The sequence below is a fragment of the Notolabrus celidotus genome, chromosome 3, assembly GCF_009762535.1.
Source record: "Notolabrus celidotus isolate fNotCel1 chromosome 3, fNotCel1.pri, whole genome shotgun sequence".
Lineage (NCBI taxonomy): Eukaryota > Metazoa > Chordata > Actinopteri > Labriformes > Labridae > Notolabrus > Notolabrus celidotus.
This window is the reverse complement of record NC_048274.1, coordinates 8976530-9000509: the sequence shown is the minus strand read 5'-3', so window position 1 is coordinate 9000509 and position 23980 is coordinate 8976530. Positions and strand designations below refer to the sequence as shown.

General features: G+C 40.2%; 1 protein-coding gene across 1 annotated transcript in view; it reads left to right on the top strand.

Moving 5' to 3' along the window:
* LOC117810838 (ephrin type-A receptor 6-like) overlaps positions 1-23980 on the top strand; it is a 105559-nt gene that overhangs the window by 78623 nt on the left and 2956 nt on the right. Inside the window, exons 9-17 of the mRNA XM_034680820.1 lie at positions 11235-11359; positions 11490-11652; positions 14725-14830; positions 18528-18598; positions 21612-21737; positions 23032-23217; positions 23302-23363; positions 23460-23669; positions 23770-23919. Of these exons, the coding sequence (XP_034536711.1) occupies positions 11235-11359; positions 11490-11652; positions 14725-14830; positions 18528-18598; positions 21612-21737; positions 23032-23217; positions 23302-23363; positions 23460-23669; positions 23770-23919 (1199 nt within the window). The remainder of the gene's footprint in view (positions 1-11234; positions 11360-11489; positions 11653-14724; positions 14831-18527; positions 18599-21611; positions 21738-23031; positions 23218-23301; positions 23364-23459; positions 23670-23769; positions 23920-23980) is intronic.

Sequence of the window (23980 nt, the reverse complement as noted above, 5' to 3'; positions counted from 1 at the left end):
TGTTACCTTTTTCAATAATTTATCAGCGTAGTTGTGTAATGCCTCTCTCTTCCTTTTCATGTCAAACATAATGCATGCTGGGTAAGTGAGGGATGTACATTATAATGGTCCGTGTGTGCATGTCTTTACAGTTCAAATTTGTAGAAAATGCTTCTAAGGTAAACAGAGAAAAAACAGTATAAAGGGATTATTCTTAGCAGTGAGATGTTTTGCTGTTAGGCTGTCATCACACCGTGGAAACCAGACGTCAGGTGTGTCTGTGTCACTTCATCCCCGTCTCTCTGGCAGAGGCAGCTCGGCTGATGGGGGAAGTTGGAATGCAAAACAATCTCTGCAGAGGAGGAGAGGCAGCCTGTGGGGATGTTCCCATTAGAATGTTTAGAGTGGATTAACTTGTCAAACTGCCTTCCATCAGGAGACAGACTGTAAGCACACACAGCCAGGCCAGGATGTAAACAAGCCCAAAGAAATCCACACACACGTGACATTAGCACACACATTTATTATACCTATGTACCAGCTATACAGACTTGCATATGGTTTGTTTGTCACTTAATACCTCGTCCCTGGGCATGTCTTGTTTTTCTCTCTTTGCCACACAAAAACAATTTCTTCTGCCTCCTGTGAAGTAGAGAAACCCTTTGTGATTTTTGAGTTACGGATAATGTATATTACTCAGACGGTTATGCAAATTAGAATCCCAACAGAGTGAGCAGGACTGGGGGGTCTTGCCTCACCCTGAAGGGACTTCCACTTGTGGTTCAAGTTACTTTTAAAAATCAGAAACTTAGAGATGCACTCATCATCTCTGCTGCTCAACTTCTATCAGAGACATTTAGGGCCCAATAGCTAAGTCTGCTCTCACTTCTGTTCCCGGTAACTGTTACTATTTTCCGACTCTCAAGACCAGCCAGAAACAGAAACTTATGTTTTTGCCACAGTGTCAACAGGCAGGGGTGAAATGAGACAGTACACCTTTCTGTTGATTGATTTTAATCCATCAATCTTTATTTATATAGCACTAAATCACAACAAATGTTATCTGAAGAGTTATATTATTAACAAAGACCCAACATCAAGAAAGGATAAGATCCAGTCCCATCTTACAGAGAGGACTCAGTCTGATCTCATCTTAATCCACCATGAGCAGAGCACTTTGCAGCATTTAGCAAGTCACAGTGGCAAGGACAAACTTCCTTTAACAGGCAGAAACCTCCAGCAGGACCAGACTCATGTTAGACACACATCTGCTGAGACCGTGTTGGAGAGAGGGATAGAGGGAGATGAAGAGAGAGAGATGATAGTGGTGAGATGGATAGTAGTAGTTATAGCAGCTGGAGTCTGGCCCGTCAGATTTGATGTGATGTCCCTCGCTTCACTTTTGTTGTTGAGAATTAGTAATTGTTGTTAAAGTGCTTTGACCAATCAGAATCAAGTCTTCAACACAGGTTGGTAATAATTAAGACAGCTGGGTAACAATTATGATATTATATAAACTGAACAACTGATAGACGTAGTTCCTACAGATCTGTATCCACTACAGCGTTATCATACAGTCCCTGTTTACTGCTTTGATGCATGAAACACTGCAGTTACATAACTGTCATGCACCTGTATTGTATGAAAAGCAACTTTTCTGCAGTTCATAAAACTGAAATTCTATCATGTGACAACAACAGTCAAAAAACAACATGAAGTAAGGGATAATGTATGGTTAGCAGATAGTTATGGGAAATAGAATCTCGACAGGGTGAGACAAGAGCGTTAACTTATAGTTGCACTTACCTGCTCCGCTCGTTGTTAATATTGATGGACAGGATCCAATTGTTTTGATGCTAACAGAAGCTAACAGTTTTACCTCACCTTACGGTCTATGGTGTCAACAAGCAGAAGCAAAATGTGCCGGAACTCTTTTCTGCAGATTGATTTGACATGACGTGTGATCAGTTTGTCTCTGGCGTTGCTCATGTTAGTGAAAGTTAACAACCATAGTCAAGGGGTTTCGGCCAATCAGAATCAAGCATCTTACACAACCGGACAATCGGTAAGAAAGCCGGGTAATAAGATTGATTAAAAAGCATTAGTGATCAGTAAGTTTTTCAGCTTCTACTGAAATCTTCAAAGTAACGTGTCTGTTTTAACATGCAAACAATCTTTCAGCTTTGCAAACGAGACATGCTTGTGTTTTTGTCTGTGATTGTCTAAACGTATCCTTCATGTACGTTGGACCGCATTAGTGACAGGCAGCTCAGTTACTCATATAACTGATGGTGATATTGTGCCTGTGATTGATTAACAGACAATCAAAAGCAGAATTAGGAATTTACTTGGCTCTGCAGTGAGAATAAGATGGGTGATTTGTTTTCTGTTGGTGTGCTATCTGTTTGTAAATTGCACATTAATGCCTCATTATGCTTTTAATTATGCTAAACCAATTAATCTGAATTTGTAATAATTTCACTTCCCAGTTGCCTGCACGCTTGTCAAGCCTTGATAAGTTATCACGCTTGGCTAAACAAGATGTGTTTTCACTTTGTCTCTGCACAGGATGGATTCCCAGAAAACACATTTGTTCATCTTCAATGTGTATTTGTGCATACTCTCCTCCTCTCCTCCTCACTTGATTTCCCTTCGCTAGTTTTCTGCCTGTTGAAGCCGATGAAGGTCAGCTGTTGTCTTCATGACTCTTAAGGCAGAAAAATGCAGAGCAGAGTGAGAGGGATGATTTCTGTTTATGAACACTGTAGAGATTGCTCAGCGGAGCATTTTCTCACTGACAATCCCTCCCACAAAGTTCATGCTGTATTCAGCAAAGAGGCACGGAGAAATCAGTCCAATTTTGTCAGGGTGTTTGCTGCACAGAGGAAAAAATTTGCTCCCACGTGAGGATACGACCACAAAGATAGACTCGCTCTGCGTTCGGAGTCAATCTTATTTGAGATGGAAAAAAAAGATTGTGTCCTCACAGAGTCTGAAAACGTTGCCAGCTCAGCCTCTAACAGTCCTCTCTCCAGTAAAGATTGCACCTGTGAAGTTCACGTTTCTCTTTCATGGCGGTACGGATCAGGTTTCTTTTTATGGAGCTTGCAAGAATCATTAATTCAAATGCATTTCTAATTAAATCTAATCATTTGCAAAATGTAAGATTTAATGATGCAACAACAACCTTTTCTGAGATAATTGAAACGGAGTAGCTGCAGCTCCAAATTATGAAATCCCTACTGACTTGTGCTCTCTGTTTTTAGGTTCATTTTAGACTCCACTGCTCTACTACTCCACTTCCACAGAAATACTTAGGTTCATCGTGCTAGTTTTTCAGATATGATTCATTCATACGAATTAAGTCGATTATTTAGCTGTGAGTGTTTTTGTTTTGTTTTCAGACGCATTGGTAGAATTTATTCAGTTACATGTGCAGTTTGCTTGAATGAAGCTTCATATTTATAGTGACTTTATACCATAACATTGTGTCTGTTTGGCCCAATTTTCCTGGTACCCTACCGTTTAAATAATGACTCTTAGCTAAAGGATGCTGCTGGGCCTTTGATGAATAGCTGACCCAGGGCTTCACATAATGAAGCTATAGCTACCCCTCTGGTGTAATTTTTTGAAGTTGTACTTCAGCCTATTGTATTGGATGTGCAACAGCAGATAGATGAAGTAGAGGAGCCTTTGCCATAGCTGCCCCGACTCTCTGGAACTCTCTCCCTCCACACATCCGCAACTCTGACTCACTCCAATCATTCAAAAACCACCTCAAGACCTACCTGTTCAAAAAAGCATACAACACATGACCTCTAACCCCGCCCCACCTCTGTCCCTGTTTTGTTTTATTTACCAGTTTTACAACAATCCGGTCTGTCACGGAGTCAGAACTCAGAGCTTGTTAAGCCCATAGACTGTATAAAATAATACTGAATCCCCCCTCCGTTTTTCATTACATGCACAAATGTGTGCTAACAAGGAGCTTAGGAGGGAGGCATGATAGTTGTAGGCTGTCTTAATAAACACAAACGTCGGTTTTACTGCCCACGTCTGCAGATCTGAAGATCTAGTGGATGATTTTTATTTGTCATGGATAAGTGCTAGAGCTAATAAGCATAGCCACATAGCTACATGTTCATAGCTGTAGCTGTAGCTGTGTACCAAGACACACGTCAACATACTGACAAATAAAACAACAAGAAACACTAAATCTGTGACCAATCCTTAAGAAAAGGTCCTGCTGCCTTTCTGGCAGAGGTCGGTTTTACTCCCCACGTCTGCAGATTTGAAGATCTAGTGGATGATTTTTATTTATCATGGATACGTGCTAGCGCTAGTTAGCATAGCCACATAGCTACATGTTCGTAGCTGTGTACCAAGACACACGTCAACATACTGATAAATAAAACGACAAGAAACACTAAATATGTGACCAATCCTTCAGAAAGGTCCTGCTACAGGCGCCTCTCCGTCAGGATCAGATTCTGGATCTGATTCAGAGGGTTGAAGTAACGTGATCTCTGAGCAGCCAACATGTAAACATTAGATCAACGTTCTGGACAGCCGAGACCACATCCACTTCCTGAGGGGGCGTGGTCAGAGAGAAAACAGAGTGTTCTGAGGAGGACTGAAGAAGAGGGCTTTTCAGGCATGCCAAAATCTGATTTCAAAGTGTTTTTTTGAGCATAAACTTTAAAGACATGTTTTGGGGACCTCTTAGACCAATATATATTGATGAAAAAAGCGTGATATGTCACCTTTAAATGGTAAATTAATTGTTTGTTATTTATAAAGGCTTACTTTACAGCTTTATATTTTAAAACTAACTAGAGTCTGATTGTTGAAATTATACACAAGTTGCAATTTTTTTGTCATAACTTTTTTTTTGTTTGGCAGTCATAGCTGTCCTTCTGAGCTTTCATCAATTAACCAATAAATAAAAAGACGTAGTATCCGTGGCATCACCCATCTGCTTCTGAAGCCCTGTTTTGAAGCCGATCGTTGGCAGGAGCCATATTGGAAATGCTGTGTCAAGCTAGTGTGAGGTAAAGAGGCGGGCCTTTAGCCTTTATGCTAACAGCTACAGTGTTCCCGCCTGTCAATCAAGTCAGCCATGCCCTTATTTGGGCAAAACTCATAAGTTTAATATCTTCAAAAGTAATGAGTTATAAAAAAATTCACCCCCCGTACAGTGTGTGCTGAGAGAGAAATGAGCTATTCAGACCTAAACTGTTTTTTGAACCAGGCTGTAAACATGTTTATTTCTGCTGCAAAGATCATCTTCTTTGAATGGGTGTGTATGTGGTTTCCAGGGTTTCTACAGTTAGCCTAAGTGGACACCCGATGAACTGCAGTTTTTAGCACTTCTGCATTGGCTTCATATTTTGAGACCGAGGTTGCCGTTTGGTCTCAATACAAAACTTGAACTTGAGTTTGGCTTGTTCCCTTTATCTTTGATGCTGTTGAAAGTCAACACTTAAGAATGCATACTATACTTTTACATGAGCCATTCATTCAATATGCTGTTTCATTAAAGTCATGACTTAACCAGTTGAAAAATTTGGGATGAGAAGCTTCTAAAGTGAATGTAAATTATCTTCTATGAACTTCATGACTGGTGACGTGTTTATTTTTCAAGTATTCCAAAAATACAGTATTGCCAGCATTGTTTCAGGCTGTAATAGATTCATCATCATGATAATTTATTAGATTAAACAATAACAACAGGAGTCATGAAGAGTTCTCACATGTTTAATCCTCGTGTGAACATTTCCCCCTGTTTTGTGGTGTCCTGATTCAGGAGATTTTCTCTCTTTTACTTTACTCTTCCCCCCAATCCTCCTGTGGATTCTCCTCTGTTTTCATCTCTTGCTGTGGGAATAAGGCTGACTTCTATTTATATGCTCAGATGCTGGGGAGATGCATCCTCGTGGGATTTCTTTGCAGCCCTCCCTGTTCACTCTTTTCACTCTCTCTTTCTCCCCTCTGTCCTTGCTTTCTTTATCTGTTTGAGCATCTGCAGCTGAGCGTTAACCTATTTTCAACATGTTGCCATTGACTGGTACTTATAGATTTTCAATTAACTTCAGATGTACGAATTCTGATTAGACTATAATGACGGTAATTATTTCTTTCAGCCAATCATGCATATCAGTAGGTATCTAACCAGCAGATTGATTTATCCTGAAACAAGAATTGATTCTTGTGTAAGAGCTTTTTTACAGAGCTTTCTCACAGTGAGAAATTTGCACACTCTCTTCTGACTCGCACACTAACACACTCACACACATGCATGCTGATAGATACATAATATTATACTGTATGCTGCAGACAGAAATCCCCTCTAGTAATGTTATTCCCACAAACATTTTTATCCTCTAAGTGGGTTATGCTGCATATTTATCTGCATGACTACACCACACTGGCTTCCAACTGAAAAACATTGCCTTTGCTTACTTCTACATAAAGTCATGGGGCCTGTTTTAGTTTAGACACTGTACATTGAAAGGTTTATTCACTTTAGGACTTATAGTCTCATACGTAATAGTTTTACATTTCATATTCATGATTTTGAAGACTCCATGAAAGCAATCGATTCATGTTTTGAATAAATATAACAAATAACTAAGACATATTAGAAATGTTTGTGCTTCAGAGCAACAAAAGTATGACCTTCAACCTGATTCAGACTCTCTGCTGTTCTTTCGTGCACTGATATGTACTTTGTAGCCGCTCATCTCTAGATTAGTCGATGTGAGCCTTAGGTTTGTTTGTGCCTTAACTTGTGCATAAATCTCCATTTTAACAGTTGATAGCAACAGATGTTTCTCTCTCTGTGGGCAGAATATGCTGAAGCTGTAATGATAAACTGCAGTTTCAAGACAGAAAAGTAATTGTGATGAAAATTGATTGACTTTTGGGCTTAGTTTTGAAGCCAAAGCCAAAACCAAGTCCCAGCTTCCTGTCTTTGTTTTATGAGATAGAAAGTTAAATGTGTTTGAGTTTTGGAATGAGAAACAGAAGTGCAGAGAAGACTTTAAAGCTCCTGTGAGGGGTTTTTAGCTGGCTGTGAAATAGACCGAAATTAATACTGATACTTCTATCAGAGTTGGAAAAAGAAATGAGACCACAAGAAACAAGACTAACTATCTTTGTAGTGTCATTTTATGCATGTATGATCGCTGCCACAGGGTAGGTGTTAGACAAAGTGCGTTAAATCCCACTTTAAAAAATTGCTAGTTTAGCATTAGTTTACATTTTCCAGGAGGAAAGAATTACAGTGAGTAGTAATTTTGGTAATTTTAGTCAACCACTTTGTCCACAGGGGGCGCCAAAACCAACACAAATCGACATCCCTCACAGGAGCTTTAACTTCAGCTTTATACAATAGTGGTTGTCATATTTACCACTTTGAGACATGAACCTTCATTGGTTTTAATTATATAACAATAATCATTATTTATATAGCATTTTTAAAACAGGGTTACAAAGTGATTTTCAGACAAAAAAGAAAATAAAAACAAAAGAGAAAAGAGAGGACGAAAAATAAAAGGAAATAAAACAATGTTGTAATTTAAAAACAAATAAATTAATTCAATCAAAAATCTGAAATATAAAAAATATATTTTAAAATATAAAGATATATAATCAAATTATAAAATAATTAATGAAGTAATTTTAGCTAGCTCTACTGTGAACGTTAAACTCATATTTGTGAAGGATTGCTCTGGACACATTATCGCATTACACTGAGTAAAAAAAAAAGACGTGGACACAACATCTTTGACGTCACCTTCTGCTTTGTGAACTACTGTTATGAAGTCTTGATTTGTGAATTATGCAACAGTTTTTTTGGAGTCTGCAGTCAACCCTTTTAAAACAAGAAGGTGAATATGTATGGTGACGACACGCACGTCCGCATTTAGTCGCCTATACGATCTAACATCATCACTCTTCCTAGTCGGCAGCAGAATGAATAGTTGATGAAGTATTTATATTTTTGGTACAGTTTGCTCCAAATGACGGTCATAAGTTGTGTCGAGGTCGTAGCAGCCATCCCCCACGAGTTGCGGCTCTGACACTGCAATAAAGCTACAATGCTCAACTACCCTGATGTCACAAAATGATGGCGTCTTGTTAATTTGGAGAAGGCAGGTAAAATTGTATGTAAACTATGCATTGGTTAAGCACTTGACCAGGGCAATGCATATCACAGGCATGTACATTTTAACCTGCAAGGAGGAACAAAGGCTGGTGGTGCTAGCTCTGCAAGTGTTAAGGCTGATTTATACTTCTGCGTTGAATCAACGGCGTACCCTACGCCGGGGGTCCGCGTAGCTCCCGTACCTACGCCGAGGCCTACGCACGTAGCTGACGTGCACCTCCTCCAAAATGTAACTCCCCGTAGAGCCGACGCGGACCTCAAGCCCTGTGATTGGTCCGCTCGGCGGCTTTGTCTTTCCCGCATTTACAACACTTCCAGGATCCTGGACATCGGCCGCACATCGGCCGTGTATTTCATCTCCTCCTCTCTATTCTTCATGTCATCATGTCTGTATGATAAACAGCAACATGTATCAGCTGTAGATTAACATAAAACGCTCTGAATCTCTGTGGAAAAGTAAACAGAGATCGTAGCGGGGCAGGAAGCAGGCGACCAGCTATCAGAGAGACCACACTGCCCTCTTGTGTTTCGGCGGAGAATTGCTGCGCGACACAGACACACCGACGCACAAGTATGTGGGGCTCAAGTCCGCGTCAGCCCCTGCTGCGTAGGGGAGACGCAGAAGTATAAATCAGCCTTTAGCCATACTCGGCAAATCAGCTTTAAAAAAATTACCCGAAGACTCTGTCCCTTAGACGACGCAGTCAGTAGGAATCTAAATATCAAGTTTAAGGACTCAAAATTAGTCATGAGTGGCCTGATATTTATTTAGGTTACTCTAAATGTGCCGTGTTGCATTGAAAAAGCTTTAAACGACCAAGTTAGACCTCCAATTCATGCAGAAAAAGTTGACTTAGAAAATATATTAACTGAGAAGTTGTGTCTCTTTCTTATGAAGCGATCTCTTTACTATCTGACCTCTTACTTGCGACTGCTGGAGTTGCTTCCAGGGCTGTGAAAAAGATCAAGGATTGAGGCACATTGAGTTTTTGGACCCAGAGGCTATGCCCTCTTTTTGGCAATATATTTTATGGTCATGCATCAGTCAGGCAGACACAATAAATAACCACAGCAGCCATATTTGACCTTAGAGAGCTTGCTCAAATATCATTTTAAAGATCGATTTGATATTTTGTGATTGATAATAAAGACTTTTCTCAGAAGTTGACATCACACTGGGATGTATTCAAAACTCTATATGTAACATGCACATCAGCAGGATGCCTGTGCAGAGTTACAGATCGGAGTTTGTCCTTGCGCTGCCGGTGAACCTTTGCACCGCCGTGTTCTGTCAGTACTGTGTGTATGTTTTTGTTGGTGTGTCTGCTGTTTGCCATTAATAGCTGCAGCAGGCAGCCAGACTGAGAGGCTTGAGATATTCCCACAACAGCTCCAGGCACTCAGTGCAGCTCAGACACCACCTGCCACCAGGATGGAGAGGGCACGTGTTACGTGTTGGAACAAAATGGCTGGCATGACAGATCTGTGACCCGGCGCTGCAGACAGTTTGACAGTCCAATAATTGAGATCCTTTCTGTATGTGGTTCTTTCTTTGATGCTGTATGTTTAGGTGTGTTGATACTCCGATTACTCATGCCATGTGAAGTTTTCTCCTTTTGATGTGTGTGAAACTTTATTTTATTCGACTCCTTCAATTCACGGATATCTAAATATGACAGGAAGTGGTTTGCATGTTTGAGCAGAGCTGACCCAGTTGTCTTAATTTGTGCACTGTAAATCTACATGTTTGTCTCCTCCAGTTTGCATCTTTGCAGGAGTCACCATCAAACATGCCTCCTTTGTTTCCATTTCTCCCTGTGCTCCTTTTTTTTGTCTTCAAACACTGAAGCGGCTGAGCTGCTGGACTGTGAAGCGTCAAGTCTGGACTGAGCTGCAGTGTGAGACTCTTGGCTTCTTGACAAGATGTGAAAGTGCTGTTCAAAATGTGAACCCCCGACCCGTCTGACTTAATTCGGCATCACATCACCTTTTCCAAAGTGTCCCATTCGCTCTGTGTCCTTCTGTGATTAGCAGGTTATCTGCTGCTCTGTGCACAAGGACACTTTAAAGCAGCTATCTGTGCTCGGATTTGTATTCCGACAACAATCCCCAAAACAGCACGCACGACAACAGAGGGACTGGAGCTATTAGTTTGCCAAATCATATTCTGTTCAAGCAAAGGCTTTATGAATAATTGATGGTAAATATTTGAATCTCTGCAAGGTGATTTTGTGTCTCCTCAGCAGGCTGGAGCAAAATATTCCCCCAAATTCAGCAATAATGACAGACTTGATAAACAGTTGCTGCACTTCTTGTGGTTTGGTTAACAGGAGCGTCTCTCTCGGACCGGAGCTGGACAGTGAAATGCTTGTTTCTTTGCCCTTGTTCCCCTGCGGGTGTTCCTCTGATACTCAAACAATTTCTCTGAAGTTGTGTAACTTGAGCTTGTGGAGTGTAAGCTGCAGAGTGGAGATGTTTTATATATTGCATGCTTTTCTCAAGCTCCATATCTGATTTTATTTAAGGCTTCAGAGTTCTGAAACTTTTTTTTTGTCCAGAGTTGACATCTTTCTTGTGGCGGCTGAAGACTCTTTTAAAATGTGTTTTTCAGTCCTGCCTGTGAACTCAGTGGATTCAGTTTAGAGTTCATTCTCGTGGCTCCCATAACAAATGGCTGAAATAACTCTTTCGTTTATTCCCCTGGGCCTCTCTGAGAGGGGACTGTGAGTTACTCACCCCTGCTCCAAGGATGCCATTTTTCTTGCTTATGTTTTCCCCAATCCATATAGATTTACGTCAAGGATCAGTTCAGTTCAAAGGCATTGTAGTGAGCCAACCTTTAGTATACATTTATTCACTCAGGTAAATATTATGTTAGATGAAGAAGTATCATGACATATCAGAGAAGTGGAGATTTGAACAGCTTATCTTCAAGCGTCCACGGTGTGAGAGATATTTTGTTGTTAGAGAGTGTGGTGTTGAAATCTGCTGCATGTATTATTTTCAAAACCTCCAACATGCTCACTCCTCACAGATTTGTAGTCACGGCTGACTCAATCCCTGCACTCTTCGTCTGTATCCTCAGGTCCTGCTCTGGTGGGTGTAGTCAGGAAGGACTGGGCCTCTCAAAACAGCATCGCCCTCTCCTGGTCAGAGGTGGAACTGCTGCCTTCAGACATAGTGGATTATGAAGTCAAGTACTTTGAGAAGGTAAATGCTGTAATTACTCAATCTATGTTAAATGCTTATTTTAAAAGTGGATGTAGATTTGCCTCTTATCTTCTTATCTGCAATTCTAAAAGTCACCTCTTGTATGTAATCCATTCTGTCTGTGTTTCAGGAGCAAGAGCAGCTGAGCTACTCATCAACCCGGACTAAAACCCCCAGCGTGGTGGTGACAGGCCTCAGACCCTCCACTGTTTATGTCTTCCATGTGCGAGCCCGCACTGCTGCTGGTTACACAGCGTACAGCCCCAACTTTGAGTTTTCTACTGGAGCTGAGGGTACGACTGTGGGGGAGTGAGCAGGAGGGAATTGTGCCTCTGTTTGTCTGCGTTTTTAGTGAAGGGAAAGTGCAGACACTCACAGACGTCATTTGTGTTTAAACTCCAGGGGAAATCGAGTGTTTTTGTGAACAATACACTAAAGTGAAATATATTTGGAGTCATCTGTGTCGATCAGCAGCTCTATAAAATCCCTGAGGACGTTTTATGGTCATTTTTCGCTATGGATCAGTGAAACTCATCAGTGCTTCTTCGGGCATGAGCCATTTATTTAAATGTTTATAAGCTGTGTAAGTTCCTGGTGCACACATAACGCTCTGCTGATTCTAATCCTGCAATATGCTGGGATGCTCATCCTCCTACAGGATACACACTGTAAGTGATGAATATGCAGATGTCCACCATCACATAAACCACTGCAGCTTCATATATTGTATACTTTGATTGTGTTTCTATATATGCACAATCTTCTCTCTGGCCTTATTCAACCCAAACAGCACATTCTCAAATGTGCCTCTTTAACTCTATTTATATCAATATAGCAACCACGCTCTAACTCTATTTATAAAGGCAAAGCGCTGTAGATTATGCTGCTGTGTTGAACACTAATGCACAATTGAGCAGATCATATATTTCTGAAAACGTTGCCAATTCCCTGCTGAGTCGAGTTGTATCAGTTCCTTCATTTAGTTTTGTTTTTTAGATTTTTTATCCTACATTGTTATAGCAAATAGCAAAGATGCATAATATGTGCAGGAAGAGGCAGAAAACTCAGAGAGCTTATTGTATGGACACCTACTCTATGAGTATGTGGTTGAGCATGATGAGTATAATTAAGTAACAGTAGTTAAAAGTTTTTTCAAGCATCCTTTTTAACATTTTAAAGATAAACAGTTTTTCGCCACATTGGAATGAATATTCAAGAATTTGCTGCCCCTGAAACATATTGAGAATTGACTTCTGCAAGTAAAACATTTGGGAGGATGAAGAAATAAAGTTTGACGAGTTGAATACGAGTGGACTTTCCATCCATCCATTATCTTGACCGCTTATCCCATTAGGGGTCACGGGGGGCTGGAGCCTATCCCAGCTGGCTACGGGCGGAAGGCAGGGTACACCCTGGACAGGTCGCCAACCTATCACAGGGCTAACACAGAGACACACAACCATTCACGCACACACTCACACCTACGGGCAATTTAGAGTGATCAATTGGGAGGAAGCCGGAGTACCCGGAGAGAACCCACGCATGCACGGAGAGAACATGCAAACTCCACACAGAAAGGCACCTGCCCGGCCGGGGATTTGAACCAGGAATTTTCTAGCTGTGAGGCAACTGCACTACCCACTGCACCACCACATATTTGAGAGATATTGATGTTATAGATATTAAGAAGCTGGAGTTTCTGAAACAAACATGTGACTCTTCTGGAGAGTATACAATGTTCTCTGTATGAGGAAAACACACTGCTTTAAGTCGGGGTCTTGTCTCACCCTGTTGGGATTCTATTTCCCATAACAACCTGCTAACCATACACTATCCCACTTATTACCTGGCTACTAACTTAAAATGCAAAAAACATTGATTAAAGATTATTTTATTGATTTAAAATTATTTAAGTTTAAAGTTTTTAAAAATAGTCCCAGTTATTCCACGTCAGTTAATGTTCCATGTTGATAGATTCTTATCTGCCTGTTTCGGTCGATTGAACATGAAACTGTCCTCATTTAGCTCTCCTTCTTCTCTGAGCTCTGTGGTTCACACACCTTTAAAAATAAACAAGGCAAATGTCACAACTTTGAACCCTGCTGCTATCATCACCACAGCTCATGGTTTAAGTTTCTTTGTAGAGATCGCTAACCTAAAGTATCTCTCACCTGCTCCGCTCGTTGATCATATTGCTGAACCGGATCCAATATGAGAATGTCCGTAACCTGCCGATTTAGCATGCTAACCGAAGTTAACGTTTTAGCCACGTTGTTTTGATGCTAGCGGAAGCTAACGGTTTTACCTCTGTTGTCTCTTTAGTTCATTGATGCGATATAATTTTTACTACCTGAAACCTTACGTAGTGACAATAAATATGATTGGTCATAGTTAATAAGTTCAATTAATGCTAACCGATGGTGAAAACAGCTCTTATGAAATCAACAAGATGGTAGTATGCCCCCTGTTAATGGTGCAGTTCAAGTGCCGAAAAGAAGTGCCGTAAAATTACACAGTACCTGTGAATGAAAAGAAGAGTATGAGACAGAATCGAAAGTGTGTTCATGTCATGCATTGTTGATGTAATGCCGCGAAGTTCCCAGTAAAATGAAGCAACATGCTTAGTAATGTCCAGTCGTCTTTTTAGAAGTTGTAGCTGAGTTCCCACAACCTCACCTTACAGTCTATGGTGTCAACAAGCAGAAGCAAAATGTGTCTGAACTCTTTTCTGTGGATTGGTTTGACATGACGGGTGATCTGTTTGTCTTTGCTGTTGCTCATGTCAGTGAAAGTTAATAACCGTTGTCCTGTGACCAATCAGAATCAAGCATCTTAAACAGCTGGAAGATCGGTAAGAAAGCCGTTTCAGAAGTCATAAATTCCTGAGTCTGAATGGAAATTGAAGCAAGTTTGCTAAACTTTCTGGACATGTTTTTATCATTTTATGACGTACAGCCTGATTTAGACCCTGGAGTTAGTGCATCAGCGTTTTTACCTGATTTCAGTTTAGTGCTTGGTCATACTTCTGCGTGATAATAAAGATACTACAACATAATCCACTTTGCATTCATGGTGTATTTGTAGTGAAATTCATCAGCTTCTTATCTCCATGCAGTGGGTTAGTCCCTCGGTTTGTACTCAAGGAGAGAGGTGCTGATATTAACAGTTTCTGACCTGCGTTGTTTGTCTTTTAATATTTGTTTTGTTTCTGTGTACATATATATATATATATATATACATATAGATAGATAGATAGATAAAATACAAGTATAGTGCTATAAGTACACTGTGTTATATTTGTTTTGTGCCTGTATGCCTGTATCTTCTCTATGGTTCATATTTGTTTTTCTTTTCAATTTCCTCAGATCCTGATATCGCTGATCAGGGTCAAGTCCTGGTGGTTGTCACAGCGTCTGTGGGAGGCTTCTCTTTGCTGGTCATCCTCACACTCTTCCTCCTCATCACTGGGAGGTGAGACGCTGAGCACACACACAGACATAAACACACACACAAACACACCGCTGTGCTTCTCCTCTCATAATCTCCAGAGTCACGCTACAACCAGAAGTCTGTTAATGGACTCTCTTTTGCCACCAAGCAGACACTCTTATTTTCCAAATGGCTGAACCAATTTTCTGCCTAATTACTCAGCATGTAATGCATGTACCAGCAGTTTGCTCCATTCCATTAACTTCCACAGGTTGGCTCAGATTGTTGTCTTCAGTCTGCTTCTAGTTCACAGGGTTTTACACTCAGTGCCACTTATTAATAAAGGATGAAAAATGGCCCAATTGCTGAAGACTCTGTCTGGAGTTTTATAAAACAGTGACACCATCTGAAGTAACTGCCTTTAATCGCATCATTTGCAAACAATTGAAAATAGCTGAACCCAGATATGAAAACCGGGAGGTCCACTTGCAGAAAATCTTTGATCCAGACAGAAAATAGATATGTGCCTCAATCAAGAACGTCTTATCTTAAATATTTCTTGGTCTTTTACTGTGCAGTTTGCGGGAACTATCATCAGATATTATAAGATAAATGTTCAACCGAAGAAGCTCTTGATAACATGTAGAGTCTATATTTCATGTAGTTTATGGCAGTGATTCTCAAGTGGTTTACCCTCAGGACTCTCCACAGTCTCTTTAATGAAAATTACAACCCACATTTCTTTCTTTTTTCTGTGATCAGATTTTCACTTTATTGATATTTGTATGCAGGTTGTTACAAGCAAGATATTGATCAGCGCAAGCAGCAACGTCATACTTGTGCAATAAGATAACTTTAGACAGATAAAGAAGGGGAGAAAAAACAAAACAAAACAATATTAATAAATAACAATGATAAAGACATTAAACCCAAAACCTCAACCCCACATTCCAGGCCACCATATATAAACATAATCAATCTAGAAGGCTTTTGAGTTTTGTAGAAATCAGTTGCCAAATCTCTATAGTTGCCTCTTTCGCCCCGTGAGCTCTGGCTGTTGAGAGTTCAAGGTACACGATATCTAGACCCAAACTTGAAAGGAAAGTGCATGCAAGGGTTTCCAATGCGTTGCAATAAGCTTTTTCACTTCTGTGAGACCAGCTGGTATCACCCTTCAACCAACATCTCTGAAATTTGTCCTCAAGCGTGGGTGAAAATCAGTTTCAGGTTCACCCTCACCTATCTGTGTTGGTGTGAAAAATCTACCCTACTGCTGCAAGTACCCTGCGTCATGTGTCAAGTTACGCCCCACCCTGATGCAGCCCCGTGGGGCTAACAACAATCAAAGTGATCCATAAGAAATTACCTATAACACCTGAAAACACCTAATAATGATTTTAATAGGACAGGAGTAGGAAGATGTAAAAACGTATCTAATCCGTCCGCTTTATTCACTTTCTATTTTCTGTCATTACTTGAACACATCCCCGCTAAACAAATCTTCATATTTACACACACGATTAAACCAAACCCCTCATGATTATCAACACTTTTCTTCCTCCCTGTACCTCATGAAAAACATTTCTTTATACTTGTTCTTAAACTGGATTATGTTTTGGCGTTGCTGTAGCTTTATAAGGAGTCTGTTTTTCAACACAGATTGAAACATTCTACCATTCTGATGGCTCTTTTCTGCAGAACTGAAATCTGTTATGTGTGTTTCCCAAGACTTCAGTACAGTAACTGAGATATGGTTAAAGAAGTGAACAGTGAGAATGTGTACTGATTTATGATCCAGAACTTTCTTTCCTTGGGCCGGGACTGAAATGCTTCATGAGACTTTTTATAAAAGACACAAATAACCAAATAATTAAGAAAGGATCAACTAAAATCTAGATTAATAAAACACAACAAAAGCCCCCAAATCCCTGAAGGAGAGGAAGAAGTTCCCAACTCCAAAAGCCTCTCCTTACTGCAGACAGCATTGGCCTTTAAAGGCCCAAGATCAGGGGACCCTCGTTGCCTTAATTAGATTCACTTGCAGGGAAAAAGGTGACACTGAGGCTGTTTTCAAAACCGCCTCCGATACTAGCAGCACGTTCTGATTTGGCCAAAATTCGGTATGTTGTATGCAGTATGTGAAAAAGAGTCAAATTTGCAGTATGCCAAAAAAGTTAGAAAGTGGTTTATATGGATTTAATAGTTTTCACAGCACCTAAAAACAAAGTGCCCCCCGTCAAAAAAGAAGAAAAAAGAAAAAGGGGAAAGTTAGCGCTGTGCATCATGGGAAAACAGTACGTGATGGAGACTGGTCCAATGCATACTGAGAAATTTTCCCGGATCACTAGACATCTGGGTAGTTTTGGCAAACTTCAGATTTTGCTCTTGTTCACACACTACATACTGAATTTTGGCCAAATTAGTATGTACTACTAATATAGTAGGCAGTTTCAAAACCAGCAGAACAGGGGAGAGGGGAAGACACAGAACAGAAACATACAGCGGTAACAGGTGCAACAAAGATTTTTTGCACGACCCACTTTCGGGTCTTAACCCACCAGTTGAGAACCAAAGGTCTATAATAATGTCACTCATTGGTTTTGTGGATTACCTGATGAATCTGAATCTTCCAGTCCAGCATGTTGGACATTGCATCTTGTTTTTTAATTAAAGTGAGCAGATTTGGATGTGTAGTTGTTGGAGGAGAGCAGTGGGAGTCAGGAGAAACCTATAAAGTTATAAAACCATGCCTCAGGCCTTTATTAGCTCGCCTCTTCGATATTCTAACAAAGCAGGTGAGATGAGAGCAGATAATGCTGAATCGTGCTTAAAAAACAAACACTTGAATTCCACTCGCAGAGAGAAATGAGGACACACACTGCTTGGATCCATCGTTGCCATCTTATCCCTCCCGTTTCATGAACATGACGCTTCAGCAACATGAAGAAGTATTTTTATAAATGTTGTTTCTAGTCATTTTAACTTTATATCTGCTCCCAGCCAGCCATCGTACATCGTACCAGTGTCTGTCTGTGGTAAACATTGATATATGGAAGCTTCAGGGTTCCTAGATAGAGGATGCATCAATCATGGTCCTTGAACTGCTTATACTCTTATTGTATATGAATAAACACGTCGTAGAGCAAAAGTGGTAAAGGAGCACATTTTAATGCAGTGATGACATTTTCAGAGGGCAACCCTGTCTGTATAGATTTTACACAGAGGATGCAAATTGTCCCATTTTTGTTAATACATGTCTTTGATTGCTACTCTTGTCCCATCTTTCCCTCTATGGAGACTGAGCCTTGAAAGCCTTAAATTTGAGGAGCTGTGAAAAGGATAAATGTCGGGAAATGGAAGAAAATAAAAAGAACTACATAAAGGCAAGAACAAAATTGCTCTGAAGAATTGGTTATAGAAAAAGGGAAATGGCTGTCGTCTTTCTGCAAGAGAACTCTTTACAGAGCGACAGATTGATGAGGAGGCATAACAGGCTAAAGCCTCTTTAAGAGCATTTTTTAGGCAGTTCTGTCTGTCAGAATAAATGTGCACTCCTCAACCTTTTGTCATGGGGGCAGTAAATCTGTTTGATGTCACGGTTGTTTCCTGCTGATAAAGTCAACTAATTCAATATTTCTTTTGCACCAATACCAAAAGGGAAAGACTGAGGGGCACTGGGGTGTTGAAAGTGGTGATGATGGTGATTCTTACTCTTTGGCAAACTGCTTGACCTGTGCAGGTGTCAGGGTTATATTAAAGCCAGGATGAAGTCGGAGGAGAAGAGGAGGACCCGCTTCCACAGTGGACATGGTACAGTAAATAATGCTTTCATTGTTGTGTGTCCGTTTTTTAGATTCTGTGTTTGCCTCTACCATTTTTCAAACATGCATTCATCAACACAGTGCTCCAGTGCTCTGCATGCACTCACCCCCAGAGCTCCAGTTTGGACATAAGTTATACAAATAGTCGTCCCAGTTTGCTTTTTAGTCGCAAAGTTGCAAGCATAGTGAGTTTATATCAAGTATGATTCATGTCAGTTCTTCCTCTTTGTGTTTAAATTGGCATTTTGAAGCACAAAGTAGACATTGGAGCTGACTTTTAAACTTACTGTGTATTAATTTTACTTAAATGGTAGGTTTGCAGCTTACTATATCTGACTGTGTGACAGCAGCAGGATCGACTAAATAAGGGCCAAAATAATAGAGACTAAAATCAAGGTTTTTATAACAGTTTTTTCATATTCTGCATTATATATCAAGAGCGCCAAGTATATACTCCATGTCTATAGTCTATGGTTAGTAACTTTAATGGGACAGGGGGAGTTGGAGAGAGGGATAGACGGAGATGAAGAGAGAGAGAGAGAGAGATGATAGTGGTGAGACAGATAGTAGTAGCTGTAGCAGCTTGAGTCTGGCACGTCCACAGCAGCAGGCCGTCTACGGCAGAGATCCAGAGGAACCTACGAGACAAGGGAACTCAGGGACTCCAGAAAGGTCTATGGCTAGGAACTTTAATGAGACAGGAAGAGTTAAAGTAAGAGACAGGCAGACGTAGGAGAGAGAGGGGAAAGACAGGATCCCAGTGTGTCAGTTCTAAGCCTATAGCAGCATAACTAAGAGCTGGTCCAAGCCTAAGCAAGCTCTAACTATAAGCTTTATCAAAAAGGAAAGTTTGAAGCCTACTCTTAAAAGTAGAGAGGGTGTCTGCCACCCGGACCCTGACTGGTAGATGATTCCAAAGGAGAGGTGCCTGATAACTGCAGGCTCTACCTCCCATACTACTTTTAGAGACTTTAGGTACGATGAGCAGGCCTGCATGTTGGGAGCCTAGTGTTCTAGAGGTGTAATAGGGCACTATGAGCTCTTTAAGATACAAAGGTGTCTGACCTTTGGATTTTAATTCTGTAGTTCATCATAGAAATCAACAGATCAGATTTTAATAGACCTTTATCAGAGTTATAACTGCTACACTTTCATTATCTCATACACCTGTCACTGGATTGTAACAGAACTTTGGTGTCTGCTCTTCCTTTTTAAGGATTACAGGATTGTTCCAAGTATGGAGCTACACTCACAGATAAAAACAGAGCTATTGTTGTCCCCAGACAAGAGCAGTGTATCGTTCTTAGGAAACAAAAAGGTGTCCTGTAATTTCCTAAGACAGTTCAGGGCAGGCTCTTGTGGGGATTCGATCTGAGGCCTGCAGGGTACAAGTGTGCCTCCTGAGACTAATCTCACTCTCTGATCGTCTGTGCACTTGATTTGGGGATTTGGGAATGATCCAGATAGAACATGAAGGGCTGCAGATGCTGACATACCTTTCCCTTCGCACGTTCTGTGTCTGTCTTTATGCTGCATTCTCTGTGGAGAGAATGTTGTATAACTTTGTTGCAGAATTATTTTGTAGTCTTCATTTTAAGGTATTTAAATTTTGCACATCATCTGAATTTTAACTTGCAGCACACGACAAAAACGGATAACAGTCGAGCTGATAAAAATGTGCATTCACAAGCATTTCCTCAAGTATCATTTAATAAATGTAACTAGTTTTAATCCATGCCCGCAGTCTTTTCTTGTTTGTTCTTTGCTGTTGTCTGCTGTAAAGGCAACACCCAAGCAAGGGATGCCAGCAGGCTCAACAAACAGGTGGAAAAGGTTTGTTCTATTACAGCACTGAGCGCAGACACCCGGGAGACAGAGGTAGTGTTAGACTCCAAACTGGAATCTTTTCTCAGACGAAGCCTTCAACCCTCTGCAACATGAGCTGACACAGCTATAAAGTACATTTAGTCCCCAGCTCATCTGCTCGAGGTGTACCAGGGGGTGCTTCAACTTATCATTTGTGCCAGTCATCATGCACAGCGCTCGCTGCAGAAGTGTCCCTAGCCTCATCCAGCAAGCACGGAGGCTGGAAACCGGCTGCCTGCGATGTCTTTTTGTAACGCTGCTCTGGGCCATTTTCCACATCTATTTTTCCCCCTCATCCCTTGACGAAAAAAGAAAAACAGAGAAACTTGAGATTGTAATAGGAGCAAAAACAGCATTAATTATGGCCTCACACTGTGAAGGCAAGAATCAACCCCTCCAGCAGAATCTCAAAGAAATGGAACATTATAAGCCTCAACATAGCAGAGTTTACTGCAGGGCTGGAGTCCAAAGATAACACCTTTATGCAGGGAAAATGTTAGAATGGAAGTTTAATTCTACAGTTGCATACACAATTAACAAAATTAACAAAAAAAGTGATGTTTGAGACGATAACTAAGCGTGTCACGTGTTTTAATGTGATTAAAAAACGTGTTTTATTCACAAACCAAAGTCCAGGTTGGGCATTTAATTTAAAAATTGTTGCAGGAAGCTGATGTTGAAAGCTGCACACTGACTGTCGGGTCTTTGGGCTACAAATTCATCTCTCATTAGTTATTGATTACATTGGTTTTTTCCACCTCTTGTTGAATGAATCCACAAATGATCAGATCTGTGTTTGTGCATTTTATTTTGGACGTCTATTTTTTGCATATCGGAACTGATATTCCTATCTAAGAATTTGGATCTACATCTTCTTTAACTACCTACATGCACATGCACCATTATTATTATTATTATGCAATTAATAAAGCCAATGGTGCCACAGAGCATTCTTGAAGTACCTCAGAGATGTCTATCAATGTCAGTGTCTACATCTGTATTCACCCTGTCACCTCTCCCTTGTCCCTTTTATGTTATAATGCAGCAGTGCAACTGTACGGGGAATTCAATGCTCCAATATAATATGGAAATTGATAGAAGGTGGTGTACTAACTGGTGTTTTTCTTCTTTTCCAGTCCCATTTTCTGGGATAAAGACGTATGTGGATCCAGACACGTATGAGGACCCCACTCAGGCTGTGGAGGAGTTTGCCAAAGAGATAGAGCCGTCATATATCTGCATTGAGAGGGTGATTGGTGCAGGTGAGACAGACACACACGTGGGATTTAACTGCTACTGTACAGAGCAGGATGTTTCTGTTTGCAACAGAGGCAGTAATGGTGTTACCCGTGTGGTAATAACTAATAACTAATCAGATCTGTTAATTAAATCTAAGTAATCTGTTTAATTCAAAGATAGGATTACTCTGAGTTATTGTAAGAAGTGATGGATGTCTCACACTTGTATTTAAGAAAAGATAACACTTAATGTTGAGTTACATTTTTATTTTACAAGAAAGGTTAAACCTCATAAAGTGCAGATTTAAAACTTTTATAGCCACTCTTAGCGAGATGATTTAAAAGCAGTTTATTGTATCGTGCCTCAGAGGGACAAAGTCAGTGCTGACAACGATGAATAATACTGTCTGATGGTTCATTAAATTCAACAGATTGTGTCTGCTATTTAACTGTTGAAGAATTATGAAGCTCCCAAACATCTTGTTCCTGTAATGAGGGCTCTACCTGGTGGACAGTGGGTGTATTGCGATGGCAATGCAGCTGAAATGTAACAGCTACCCAACTCAACTCATTTTTATTTATACAACACCTTTCATACATTCAAGCATGCAGCCCAAAGTGCTTGACAAAAGAACAGAGAAAGAAAACAACAGAAATAGGTAAAATGATACAAGGCTAAAACAAGATGGAGGAAAGTAATATGAAATACTTAAAAATAAAAATAAAATCAGATAAATATCAGAAAAATACAATATAATCATTCAAATAAAATCAATAAAATGAAATCTTATGAATACCAGAAAATTTAATAAAATCATTACAATAAAATCAGAAAATAAAATCGGATAAATGTGACAAAAATAAAATTAGATAAATGTGACAAATATTTAAAATCATTACAATAAAAGCATTGAAATGAAATCAGATAAATACCAGAATATAAAATGAAATCATTAAAACAGAATCAATAAAGTATAATCAGATAAATATCAGAAAAGTAAAATATAATCATTATAATAAGATTAATTAAATAAAATCATATAAATACCAGAAAAATAATAGAAAATAGACATAAAATAAGATAGAATCAAATAAAAACAAAAAATAATGCTAAAACAATGTTCATAATAGTAATAATGCAGTCCTGGGATAAAAATAAAATTACTCTAACTTAAAAGCTGGATTAAAAAAGTAAAGGTAAAGGAAAAAATGTATTAATATACCACTAAGAACAGGAAGCATGATGATGCAGTTAATATATCACCACATGTTAATATGTGACAGGTAACTCTCCCTGCTGTTTTGTTTCTTTGTACAGGTGAGTTTGGAGAAGTGTGTAGTGGTCGTTTGCGTATACCAGGAAGGATGGACATCGCTGTTGCAATAAAGACTCTTAAAGGAGGATACATGGATCAGCAGAGGAGAGACTTTCTGCGTGAGGCTTCGATCATGGGACAGTTTAACAACCCCAACATCATCAGGCTGGAGGGAGTGGTCACAAAGAGTAAGCTCTACATCTGTCTTTGTTTATTTTCCATACTCATTCTCTTCTTGTGATTAAAATCATGTCTTCTTTTCCTCTCCTCAGGCCGACCAGTCATGATCGTGGTTGAGTACATGGAAAACGGGTCGCTAGACTCTTTTCTACGGGTGAGACAGATCCACATCCTCTTTAATACACATGTTTAATAAACTGTAATTATCACCTTCTTTGCATCATATCCGTCCTCTCTCTGTCTCCTGCAGACACGTGATGGTCAGTTCACTGTCCTCCAGCTTGTTGGCATGTTGCGTGGCATTGCAGTAGGCATGACATACCTCTCAGAGATGGGATACATTCACAGAGACCTGGCTGCTCGCAACATCTTAGTAGACGAGAGCCTGGTGTGTAAGGTGTCTGATTTTGGCATGTCCAGGATCCTTGAAGATGACAGTGAGGCAGCTTACACCGCCACGGTGAGTGTAGACCTGACAGGTACAGCTGGATGTCACAATCTGACAGTTCATGTTCGATATCTCACTGACAAGCTTCTCTGTGTTACTCTTTCTGTGTCAGGGAGGAAAGATACCGATACGCTGGACAGCTCCGGAGGCCATTGCTTACGGGAAATTCTCCTCAGCTAGTGATGTGTGGAGCTATGGCATCGTCATGTGGGAGGTGATGTCATATGGAGAGAGGCCATACTGGGAGATGTCCAATCAAGATGTAAGCTACCATCATGTTAAAACCCTGAAACCACTAAAGCATGATCAACAAACAAAACTAA